The sequence below is a fragment of the Peromyscus californicus genome, unplaced genomic scaffold (genome assembly GCF_007827085.1).
Source record: "Peromyscus californicus insignis strain IS unplaced genomic scaffold, ASM782708v3 Scaffold_4__1_contigs__length_199733344, whole genome shotgun sequence".
Taxonomy (NCBI): domain Eukaryota; kingdom Metazoa; phylum Chordata; class Mammalia; order Rodentia; family Cricetidae; genus Peromyscus; species Peromyscus californicus.
Window position 1 is genome coordinate 175876214 of NW_026294562.1, and position 11893 is coordinate 175888106.

Here is an 11893-nt window from a genome sequence, read left to right on the forward strand (position 1 = left end):
AAGTAATTAAATGTTAGGAGTCTGAAGGAAGCATGTGCACGCATACCTCATGAGGAGGCCCGGATTGAAGGGGCTCATTTGGTAATTTAAAGGATCCTGTGTTTGGGCCAAGTACTGGTGGGACAAAGGTAAAAGGCAGGCGCACAAACCCAGCAATTAGCATCCATCCTCAGGCAGAGAGTGACGTTTTGCAGATGCAGGGAAACTTCCTGGAGGAGGTGGTGTCCAAATTGCTTGTGATTGACGTGAAGGAGTTGGCCAGACAAAGGGTGATATCTGGGTGTTTCCCGCAGAGGACTAGAAAGCCACAGGTCTTCAGAACTTGGCGCAGTCCAGTACAAGGGTGGGGCAAATCACACTGATCTCACCACGACTCCTGGCTGGTTTTAGGGCCCCAGACCAGAACTCTCCCCCATCTGCCTTCCAAAGACTCGGTATTTCCCCTCAGCTGGCCCACGCACCCCATTTCCTCCTGTCGTCTTTTCAGCAGGGAGAATCCACCGAATGATGACTGACATTCCTGAGAGCCAATCGCTACTGTCCAAGCGCTGCCCGCCTCCTTGTGGGCCAATAGCCCCTGTCGTTCTTCACCCATCTCTTGAAGGGAATGGAATAGGAACCGTGTAACGTCAACTTCACTCAGCCAATAGCAACGAGGGGGAGGCGGACCGTCCTAGTGATAGACAGCTCAGTTTCTTGATATCCGCTTAGCGCGGAGCCCGCCGGGAAGCTTCGAGGCGGAGCTGGCCGGAAGGAGGCGGGAAGACTTGGTGGGATATTACCCAATCATCATGTGCACTGGTTAAGATAGACAGACAGTTGTTCCCTTCCTAGCCGACAGGAGGGGATGGTCCTTTGAACGCTAGGAGGGGCGGGCACTTGATATTTGATAGACGTGCATACCATCCAATTGCAGTGTGACCTTTTCAGATGGACGGCTTTTCTGGCCAATGAAGGCTTATGGCGGGGTCTCGGGGGCCGGGCGGTGGACCCTCTGGTAAAAGGCGGTCCCCGGTCAGGGGGGAGAGAGAAGAAAGGGGGGGGTCTCGGAGGCCGGAGGACTTGGGTGAAGATGGCGGCAGCCGAGGCCGCGAACTGCATCATGGAGGTGAGTAGCTGGGCTCTTCAGGCCCGTGGAGGGGCGGCGCGCGACGGGTTGTCCACGGCCCGAACTGTGGAGACGGGGCCTTGTGTGTGCTGGGCCTCGCGTAGGTCCGCATCGGGGGATGTGTGCGATCGTGATGGGGGTGACCCCAGCATTCGGGGCTCTGGGACCCCACAGCTGAGTCGAGGGCCGTCGCACGTGGTCGCGGGCCGGGGGCGCGTCTAGCCGGGCCGCACGTGGTCGCGCAGCGTAGCGTGGGGAGGGGGGTGTGCCGCTCGAGGGGCCCCGCGGGCTCCACGTGCGGGACAAAGGCCCCGCCCCCGGTCCGATGACCTGGGCTGCACTCGGGAGGGTCCTGGGGGTGCCACCTCCGTCCCGCCACCCGCTCACCCAGGCTTGGCTGTGGGCGTCCGTGCACCCTCGCGGGGCCCGAGCCTCACCCCGCGCCCCCCTGGCCTCAGCCCTGGCTTACCCTTGTGCGGTTCCTGGGGTGGGGGGATGGGCAGGGCCCTGTGACCTCTCTGTAAGAGGATGGTGGGGCATCGCCACCGAGGAGATCCGCATCCGGCGCCGGGCACCCCCTCGTGGTCATTATGGGCTTGGGAGAGGGGCGTCTTTTTCACGGGGCGTGGCCCGGAGCCCACCCCTCATGGGCGCGCCCTCGGGTGGATGGTCAGAGGTCGGTCTTGGGTGAAGGAGTTCCCATGGCTCTGTAGGTACACAGACCAAGGGGCCTTAACCCCCACCAGAACCCCTTTTTTACGCAGCTTGAGGGTGGGAGGGGACTCTTTTTGGAGGATTTAGCACTGGCTTATTTGCTTACAGTGGAGTGTTCCATCCCTGAGCTGCGTTCCTCAGTCCACTTTTTACTTAGTTTGATGCAAAGTGGGTCTGGCAGCCGGGCGGTGGTGGCGCACGACTTTGATCCCAGCACTCGGGAGGCAGAGCCAGGCGGATCTCTGTGAGTTCGAGACCAGCCCGGGCTGCAGAGTGAGTTCCAGGAAAGGCGCAAAGCTACACAGAGAAACCCTGTCGCGAAAAACTAACTAACTAAATAAATAAATAAAATGGGTCTGGCCTTGAACTCATGGTGTAGCCCAGGCTGGCCTTGAACTTGCGTCTTCTTTCCTTAAGCCTCCCGAGTAGCTCAGATGACAGCTCCACCACCAGGCCTGTAAGGCAGGTCCTAGTCCCTGGTTTCAAACCCTCTTCAGTCAGTTGTTAACCTACTGGTATCTGTACTATTGAAAAAGAGAGGCCCACACGTGAACTCCCCCACTGGCTGTGGGGAACTGAGCGTAGCAGGTCTTGGTCTCTCTGAAAGCCTTGGATAGCAGCCATTGATGGGACATAATTTGATGTGGCCCATACCTCTTCAGGTTCTCTGGAGAGGAAGGTCAGTTGCTGGGACACCTGCCATGGGGATCAGTTAGCCCACGGGGTCACTGAAGTGACCCTGGGCCTGGCACTTGTGGACAGAGAAAAAAGAGGGCTGTTTCAGTGTGGGGTTCCAGGTGGGGTGTGAAAGGAGGGGCTGGCCCCACCTTTCCTAGGCATGTGTTATACCACTGGGTGACACCTCTCTTCAGGGGGGCAGGTATGTTCCTCACCCAGGTGGAGTTGGGGGTGGTGTGCCTGCTGTGGTGTGGTGATATGCCACATTTCTCTAAAGGAATCCTCTTAGGGCAGGAGACAATTGTGGTGGGGCAGCCAGGTGCCCAGCACCATTACCTGTCAGCCCCCTTCCTCTGGTTTATTCATGGCACTTCAGCCTGGGGTGTGTGTGTGTGTGTGTGTGTGTGTGTGTGTGTGTGTGTGTGTGTGTGTCAGGAAATGTCATCTAATCTAGGGGGGATTAAGTAGTGAAGGGGAGCAACAGCTGGCATTGCTCATGTGCCCTGGCAGGTATTCGCTCCTCTGGCCTAGATAGGGTAGGTGTATGTGGCCAGTCATCTGACCAGAGAGGGACAACATGGGGCGGGCCACCATCTCTTCAGCCAACAGCTGGGACAGGAGACCCCTTCCCTTTCCTCTCCACTCCTCTCCCTTCCCTGCCCACCGAAGCCTCACTGCTTGCTCCTGCTTACACCACTTCATGCCCAGGAAAAGCCAGCCTGCAAAACACTCACTGCCCCAAAGGCCTTCCCCAGCCACCCCAGTAGCTAATCCTTTTTCCCTGTTACTCTCTCCTAGAATTTTGTAGCCACCTTGGCTAATGGGATGAGCCTCCAGCCGCCTCTTGAAGAAGTAAATATCCTTTTGTGAGACCCCACCCCAACCCACTTCCACATAAGCATACCTCGATATATATACCAGGAGGTCTAACCATCTTGCTTCAAACCCATTTCCTCTGCTGTGCCCCCTAAACACATAGGACAGACCCCTTCCTGGCCCCAGCTGGCTTCCCCAGAACCATGGCTGCTTCCTTAACTCCATCTCCAGCCCCCCTCCCCTGGCTTTCCCTGTGTCTGCCCTGGCTCTGCCCTCCCTTTCCTCCCTCCCCAGCTGTGGGCTGAGCTAGAGACGGGGCATAGAGCCTGGAGAGATGGTAGGCGAGGCGGTTGCTCCCTGGATGGTGCTCTGGGTGGGTGCTGGAAGTGGAAACATTCCCTGGGGAAGAAAGATGCTGGAGGGGGCTGGAGGGTTGTCCTGTTGTGATGAGGGGCCTTCTGCAGGTTGAGGAGGCTCTGGGGATCCCACCTGTGACCCTTTTGCTACTCCTTCCTCTCTCTCAGGTTTCCTGTGGCCAAGCAGAAAGCAGTGAGAAGCCCAATGCTGAGGACATGACATCCAAAGACTACTACTTTGACTCCTATGCCCACTTTGGCATCCATGAGGTGAGTGAAGACTTCCCTAAAGCCAGTACATCCTGAAGGGCTGCATGGTTGGACAGGTGGTGAATGTCTCCACAAGGGCACTGCTACCATTCTTCCCCTGGTCCATTGCCTTGGAGACTGAGGTTAGTTACCCCAGTGCTCTGCAGGCCAGTCTCCTGGCTGTGGGGAGAGTGCTTGCCGCAGACCTAAGGATGAGGTCAGGGCTTGCTGGTGTCGGGCGCCCTCTGGTGATTGGTGGTGGAACTTAGCCCACTGCTCATACTACATTAGCTTTTCCCCCAACCCTTGTGATGGAGGAGATAGGGTTCAATGCAAATGAAATGGCATTCTAAGGAATCCATCTTTCCCACAGACTTTTTTCTGCGAGTCTGTCCTGTCCTGGAACTCGCTCTGTAGACCAGGCTGGCCTCGAACTCTACCTGCCTCTGCCTCCTGAGTGCTGGGATTAAAGGTTGAGCCACCACCACCCAGCTCCACAGGCTTTTAAAAGACTGTTCTAGGCTGGGCGGTGGTGGCGCACGCCTTTAATCCCAGCACTTGGGAGGCAGAGGCAGGCGGATCTCTGTGAGTTCGAGGCCAGCCTGGTCTCCAAAGCGAGTTCCAGGAAAGGTGCAAAGCTACACAGAGAAACCCTGTCTCGAAAAACAAAAAAACAAAAAAAAAAAGACTGTTCTACTGGGAATGTGGCTAAGTGGTAGAGCAGTTGTCTAGCACATGCTGGACCCTGGTCTCTGTTCCAAGCATCATTAAGGGGAAAAAATTGGAAAATATACATAAAACAAAATTAAACTTTTGGGAATCTGAAGACATACCTCAGTTACAAAGGTCTTGCCATGCAAGCATGAGTTGCAGAGCTCAATCCCCAAACCCACTTTTTAAGCCAGGCATAGGGTTGGCAAGGTGGTTCAGTGAGTAGGCGTGCTTGCCACACAAGCCTGATGGCCTGACCTTGGTCCTTGGAACTCGGAATAGATGGAGAAAGTTGTCCTGTGACCTCCATGTTCTGTATGCACGATAAGTTTTACAGCACTGGGGCTGGAGAGATGGCTCAGAGGTTAAGAGCACTGCCTGCTCTTCTGAGGTCCTGAGTTCAATTCCCAGCACCCACATGGTGGCTCACAGCCATCTGAAATGAGATCTGGTGCCCTCTTCTGGCCTGGAAGCATGCATGTAGGCAGAACACTGTATACATAATAAATAAGTAAATCTTTAAAAAAAAAAAAAAGTTTTAGAGCACCAAGCATAGTAGTGTGTGTTTGTATAAGCTCAGCTCTGGGGAGGCAGAGGCATGCTGATCCCTGGGGCTCACTAGCTAGCCAGCCTAATCTAATTGTCCAGCTACCAGGTCTCAGACACCATGTCAAAAAATCAGGTGGCTGGAGCCTGGGGTGACACCAACAGTTGCCCTCTCTTCCTTGCATGTGCTGTGCAGCCTGCTTGCTGCTCGGCTCTGTCTGCTCCTTCTGTGTTAACTTGTTGGAGCTTAGCTTAAACTTTTCTTTTTTTTTTTTTGTTTTTTTGAGACGGTTTCTCTGTGTAGCTTTGCGCCTTTTCCTGGATCTTGCTCTGTAGACCAGGCTGGCCTCGAACTCACAAAGATCCACCTGCCTCTGCCTTGATGGCGCATGCCTTTAATCCCAGCACTTGGGAGGCAGAGCTGGCGGATCTCTGTGAGTTCGAGACCAGCCTGGGCTACAGAGCGAGTTCCAGGACAGGCTCCAAAGCTACACAGAGAAACCCTGTCTCGAAAAACCAAAAAAAAAAAAACAAGACAAACCGCTTTTGCTCCTCCTGACTGAGTTTCGCACATAGCCAAGGAAACAGGCCAATGCCGTGATGCCTTTTGGTGATCTCGGCTGGCCTTGAACTCAGGAGCTTCCTGCCTCAGCCTCCTGATTCATTCCTGGGTTTTGGGTGGCACTGATAAAACCTGGCCAGTTGATAAAGGGAAAGAGTCTCTGAGAAGTCTAAGCACTAGCCATGCTCAGCATCAGTGTGGTGGTGACACCCAGGCCTTATGTTTCCCTCCTTGTGGTCCTCTGTTTCCATACCCAGGAGATGCTGAAGGATGAAGTGCGTACCCTTACATACCGCAACTCCATGTTTCACAATCGACACCTCTTCAAAGACAAGGTGGTGCTGGACGTGGGCTCGGGCACTGGCATCCTCTGCATGTTTGCGGCCAAGGCAGGGGCCCGCAAGGTCATCGGGGTGAGTCTCAGAAAGGAGCTTGGGGTGGATGGAGGCTGTAGATGGCGGGAGAGCAAGGATTGGACTCAACCCTTCTTTCTTCCTGCCTTAGATTGAGTGCTCCAGTATCTCTGATTATGCTGTGAAGATTGTCAAAGCCAACAAGTTAGACCACGGTGAGGAGGAGGGAAAGGTCTTTGGAGGAACATCCCAGTCGGTGTTTTGGAGGCCTCAGTGAAGAGTTAGAGACCACAGTGGGCAGCTAGTGACTCCTTTGTGTTTGGGGGTGCTAAGGGTGCCAGGGTGTTGGCCCTGGTGCTTTGGGGTTCTGGGGGTTTGAACTTAGGACTTCCCACATGGAAGGCAGGAACTCTGTACGATGCTGACTCCCTTAGCTGTCATCTCAGGGCAGTCCACTCTGACCATGACTGACACTGCCTTCTTGAGAACCCCACACCTGCCAGTGTGTCCCCAGCGCTGTGCATTTTCCCACCTGAGGGTTGGGCACCTGCTCCTTTTGTTAAAGGCCTTGTTCTCATAGTCACATGTGCACATTTACCTTAGCCTGTCTGTTGGAGGCCTCTAATCTGCCTTAGACATTAACCTCTGGCACATGTCATTTCACATCAAACTAGTTTATGATGTGGTTAAGCTTTTTTTTTTTTTTTTTTAAGGTTTATTTATTTATTATGTATACAGTGTTCTGCATATATGTCTGCAGGCCAGAAGAGGGTACCAGATAGATCTCAATTGCGGATGGTTGTGAGCCACCATGTGTTTGCTGGGAATTGAACCCAAGATCTTGGGAAGAGCAACCAGTGCTCTCAAGATCTGAGCCATCTTTCCAGCCCATGGTTAAGCTTTGTTGGTGTTTGTTTTTGTTTTTGAGGCAGGGAATCACTATGTAGATCAGGCTGGCCTTGAACTTAAGAGATCCACCTGCCTCTGCCTCACACATGCTGAGATTAAAGGTGTGCGCCACTGCTGACCAGCTACAAAAATACCTTTCAAAGTAAGCATTCTACCCTGTGGGTCTTAGGGGTAGATTTCAGATCATCCAGCTTGGTGGCAAGTATCCTAAAACATTGAGCCCTCTCACTGGCCCTCGTGTTAAAAATCTGACCGTACCATTCCTTACTGTTTCACATCTACTGAAGAGAGACATATATGTGTTCTGAGGACTGCTAGGGGTAGAAGCCCTGAAGAGTGTTAAACCTGGGCTCTTAGGAGAGTTACTCCTAGCCCCACAAACAGGGCATGAAGCTGCTGCTGCACCTGTGGGGCTTGAGCTGGGTCTGGTTTTATAGCCCTTTAATTCCGGCCTGGGGAGGCTGAGGCAGGCAAATCTCTGGGTTTGCAGCCAGTCTGGTCTGTATAGCGAGTTCCAGGACAGCTAGAGCTACATATAGTGAGACCCTGTTTCACGAGAGAGATGGGGATGCTGCTTGACCAGTGTTCTGATGTGGGGTGTGGAGCCAGCTGGGCCAGCCCTCCCTCTGATTGGCATGTCATCCTGTGGCTGTAGTGGTAACCATCATCAAGGGCAAGGTGGAGGAGGTGGAGCTGCCTGTGGAGAAAGTGGACATCATCATCAGCGAGTGGATGGGCTACTGTCTGTTCTATGAGTCCATGCTCAACACAGTGCTGCATGCCCGGGACAAGTGGCTGGTGAGGCGTGCCTGGGGGTCCCCACAGGGCTGCTTACGTGTTGGGGATATAGTGGGCACCCCAACTAAGAAGCCAGAGCAGTGAATAGGGTACCACCAGGTGCTCAGGTGGAGCACACCTTTCTGAGGAGAGGGGACCAAAGGAGGGTGGAGAGGAGCTGGCCAGTGTGGGGCCTTGCATCCGAAGTGGGTCTGCTGTGTCGCAGCAGCGGGATAGTGACGGGGCAGTGAGGAGAGGAGGAATGCGGGGGTTGGGGGGTCTTTCTTTCTGGAGTGTTCCAGGATCCTAAGAACTGTGGGACAGCCTGGGCTTGAGTGGGGACCAGACTGAAGGCTGAGGGTGAGACATAGATGGCTAAGGGATCTCCATGGAAGGTGATCGCCAGGGAGCACAGTGGGGTGGACAGTTGGGTCTGCTCAGGTGGTGGTAGGCTCTTGCTCTTACCCAACTCCTCCCTCAGGCACCTGATGGCCTCATCTTCCCAGACCGGGCCACCCTTTATGTCACAGCCATTGAGGACCGACAGTATAAAGACTACAAGATCCACTGTGAGCCGGGGTAGAGGGGTAGTGAGGGCAGGGTGGGTGATGAATGCATGGCCTCGCTTCCACAACTCATCTGACCCTATCTGTACCCAGGGTGGGAGAATGTATATGGCTTTGATATGTCCTGCATCAAAGACGTGGCCATCAAGGAGCCCTTGGTGGACGTGGTGGACCCAAAGCAGCTGGTCACTAATGCCTGCCTCATAAAGGTAACTCACAGCAGGGGGTTCCAGGTCCCTGGCCTGTCCCTTGGAGGCCTGGGGAAGACAGTTTAGCCCACACATCTGAGTTGTGAGAGCCAGGCCTGGTGCTGAATTCCACTATAGAAAGGACAAAACAGGTCCAGTGCACTGAAGCAGAGCCAGCCCCACACAGGCCAATGCTGGAAGCAGGCTGGGCTGTGAGGTAGCCCCTGCCTGGTGGTGAGAGTGCAAGGCGCCGGGCGGCGGCGGGTGGCGGCGGCGGCGCACGCCTTTGATTCCAGCACTTGGGAGGCAGAGGTAGGCGGATCTCTGTGAGTTCGAGGCCAGCCTGGGCTACAGAGCTAGATCCAGGACAGGCTCCAAAGCTACACAGAGAAACCCTGTCGAGAGAGAGAGAGAGAGAGAGAGAGAGAGAGAGAGAGAGAGAGAGAGAGAGAGACACACACACACACACACACCCTGAAGCCGTCAGGGTGCCCAGCTGTGGACAGCAGCGGTGGCGGGGTGTGCTGCTTGTGGACTGGCATCTGGGGTTCTGGTGGTTTGTGGTTTTTCCCGTGTAATTTGTTGTGTGCCTGTGATCTGAGCATCAGGAGTTGGGACTGGAAGGATGGGTGACTCAGTTAGAAGTACTTGCTGCTCACTCAGAGGCTATCGGGCAGTTCACAATCAATCCTGTTTGTAACTCTCAAGTCTAGGGATCCAACACCTCTAGCCTCAGTGGGCATCTGCATGAAGATAGTTCCATAAATGCAGGCAGGCACACACACATGCATAACTACATAAATAATATGTGGTTTCGGTGGTGTGCTTTTTTGGTTTTTTTTTTTTGAAACGGGGTTTCTCTGTGTTTTGGTGCCTGTCCTGGATTTCGCTCTGTAGACCAGGCTGGCCTCGAACTCACAGAGATCTGCCTGCCTCTGCCTCCCGAGTGCTGGGATTAAAAGCGAGCGACACCACGGCCCGGCTATAATACGTGTTTTAATGTGTATGTTTTGATTTGTCTGCATGTATGTGTGCCTGTTGTCTGGATGTTAGAAGAGGGTATCAGATCTGGAACTGGAGTTACAGGCAATTGGGAGCTGCCAAGTATGTGCTGGGATTTGAACCCAGATCCTCTGGAAGAGCAGCCAGTAGTATTCTTAACCACTGAGCTGTCTCTAGCACCCAGAAATAAATCTTAAAAATATCCTTTAAAAAAAGTTTTGTTTTGTTTGTTTGTTTGTTCTTGAGGGCCAGCCTAGGCTATGTGAGCCCCTGTTTCAGAAACAGTGGTGGGGTTTGCTGGGTCCCAGTATTTGCTATGATGGGAAGGGGCCTAACAGCCTGATCACTGGGCTTGCCTGTTCTGCAGGAGGTGGACATTTATACAGTCAAGGTAGAGGACCTGACCTTCACCTCCCCCTTCTGCCTCCAAGTGAAGAGGAATGACTACGTACATGCATTGGTGGCCTACTTCAACATTGAGTTCACCCGATGCCACAAGAGGACCGGCTTTTCTACCAGTGAGGGCCATGTGGGGCTGGGCCAGGGCCAGAGGACATCATTGCAGTTTCTGTGTGGTGAATAGCAGAAGCCGAGGCTTTGGTGCTTATGGCTGTCATAGAGCTACTTGGGAACTAGGGCGGAAAGCTGTCAAATTTAAGGCCAGCCTGGGCAAGCAAGTTTGTGATAGCCTATCTCAAAGAAAAGCAGTTGAAAGTGGAGCCTTAGAGAGCCTACCTAGAATCCCCCAGTGAGGGCTGGGGCCTGGCTCAGTGGTAGCGTGCCTGGGGTACTCTGGTCCTAGTAAGAGCAAGGGTGAGTGTGGACCAGACACAGGCGGGCTGCAGGGACAGCCGCCCTCAGCCTTGCTGGCAGGGATCTTGTGGGGGCCTTGGCTGGTCTCAGAACTTAGCAGGGCAACACCTAGGCAAAGGATGCGATTGACAGTGCCAACCTTTCAGGTCCTGAGTCCCCATACACACACTGGAAGCAGACCGTGTTCTACATGGAGGACTACCTAACAGTGAAGACTGGCGAGGAGATCTTTGGCACCATTGGCATGAGGCCCAACGCTAAAAACAATGTGAGGCTTGGAGGAGAGTAAACATGATATGTGGGGTGTGCAGAAAAGGTTCTGAGCAGAGTCGAGCAGTGTCAGCTTGGGTGGTATAGGGGGCACTCTAGGAAGCCCCAGCATGGCTGCTGGGGTCAGTGATAATCCTTGCTCAGTGCCCTCCCACAGGGTGGAGCCACTGAAGTCACCTGACTCCCTTTAAGGTGGCAGACACCAGAGAGCAAGGTGATTCTGGGACTACCCGGCCTTGTTCCAGGGGTGGAAGGGGTTTGGAGAAGCTTGCTGGGGGCCTGGAGTCAGTGGTGGGACTCTGGTAAAGGAGAATAGCACTTGCTGATGCCAGGTAGTATTCCCCCTGGATGCAGAAACTGATCTAGACTGGCTCGGCTCTGGTGGTGCCTGGGAAACGTAGTGGGGTGAAGATGGCCTATGGTGTGGTCACTGAGTCGGTGTGGGCATGGAGTGTGCTAGCACGGGTTGCCAGTACACCTCACCCTTGGCTTGGTGCCACACCTGAGCCCTGTCTTCCACCTTTTCCCTTCAGCGCGACCTGGACTTTACCATCGACCTGGACTTCAAGGGACAGCTATGTGAGCTCTCTTGCTCCACCGACTACCGGATGCGCTGAGGAGGCGCCAGGCTGGCCCTTCTGCAGAAGAGGGCTCAGGGGCTGGGCTTGGGGGATGGGAGGGTACATCGTGACTGTGTTTTTCATAACTTATGTTTTTATATGGTTGCGTTTACGCCAATAAATCCTCAGCTGACGGTTCCACTTCTTGTCCTGGGGGCTAGGGTGGCTGGGCAGCTTGTCATTATACCTCGGGTTAGGGTTCCTGGCTACACCCAGTCTCTGGATTCCCATGATCTCTTCTTCCTCACCTGTCGAAGACCCTGTAAGGTCAGGCTAGGGCTAACTGGGGCCCAGCCTTTAGCAGGAGAACTGGGTCTGTTTGAACTGGCTTCCAGTCACACTGGATTGTGGTTTGGATTATGCCTGTCCATGTCCTGCCCTTCCTGTGCTGTTGCTGAGTGGACTGGGTCACCCTTGTGTTATCAGGACTAAGGGTGAGACCAGTATCCTGATCCACTAGTGTTTATAGAAGCTGGGTCACCCTGGGCTGGGAACAGGCAGGAATTGAATTTGGATTCTATGTGGTATGGCCAAAAGGGGCTGGGTAACTAAAACCAAAGCTCACTTAGCAGGCCTGGGCTCTAGGATGCCCTTGGGAAAGAGAGACCCAGTTTGGTCTGGCTTCCCGCCTGTGTCTACTGCACTGGTGCTTCAG

The 11893-nt window shown here is 54.1% G+C and overlaps 1 protein-coding gene across 3 annotated transcripts; it reads left to right on the forward strand.

The window, feature by feature from the left end:
• The first annotated feature begins 979 nt into the window (after positions 1–979).
• Positions 980–11376, forward strand: Prmt1 (protein arginine methyltransferase 1). Of its 3 annotated transcripts, XM_052712875.1 has the most exons (11): positions 1043–1108; positions 3299–3352; positions 3841–3942; positions 5998–6153; positions 6245–6308; positions 7658–7800; positions 8261–8348; positions 8439–8554; positions 9903–10053; positions 10495–10616; positions 11152–11376. In XM_052712875.1, exons 1-11 carry the CDS (start codon positions 1073–1075, stop codon positions 11233–11235), a joined length of 1116 nt encoding a protein of 371 aa, XP_052568835.1. In that variant the 5' UTR covers positions 1043–1072; the 3' UTR covers positions 11236–11376. The 3 variants fall into 3 exon arrangements, with proteins under 3 accessions (XP_052568836.1, XP_052568835.1, XP_052568837.1); XM_052712876.1 differs by lacking the exon at positions 3299–3352 and having other exon boundaries at positions 980–1108; XM_052712877.1 differs by lacking the exons at positions 1043–1108; positions 3299–3352 and adding an exon at positions 3567–3653.
• Positions 11377–11893: the final 517 nt, after the last annotated feature.

Bases quoted from the DNA above. Each gene is read 5' to 3' on its own strand.
- Prmt1 (XM_052712875.1), top strand. From the start codon at position 1,073: ATGGCGGCAGCCGAGGCCGCGAACTGCATCATGGAG. The intron at 3,943-5,997 runs GTGAGTGAAGAC...TTCCATACCCAG, and splicing joins CCCACTTTGGCATCCATGAG to GAGATGCTGAAGGATGAAGT. The intron at 8,349-8,438 runs GTGAGCCGGGGT...ATCTGTACCCAG, and splicing joins TAAAGACTACAAGATCCACT to GGTGGGAGAATGTATATGGC.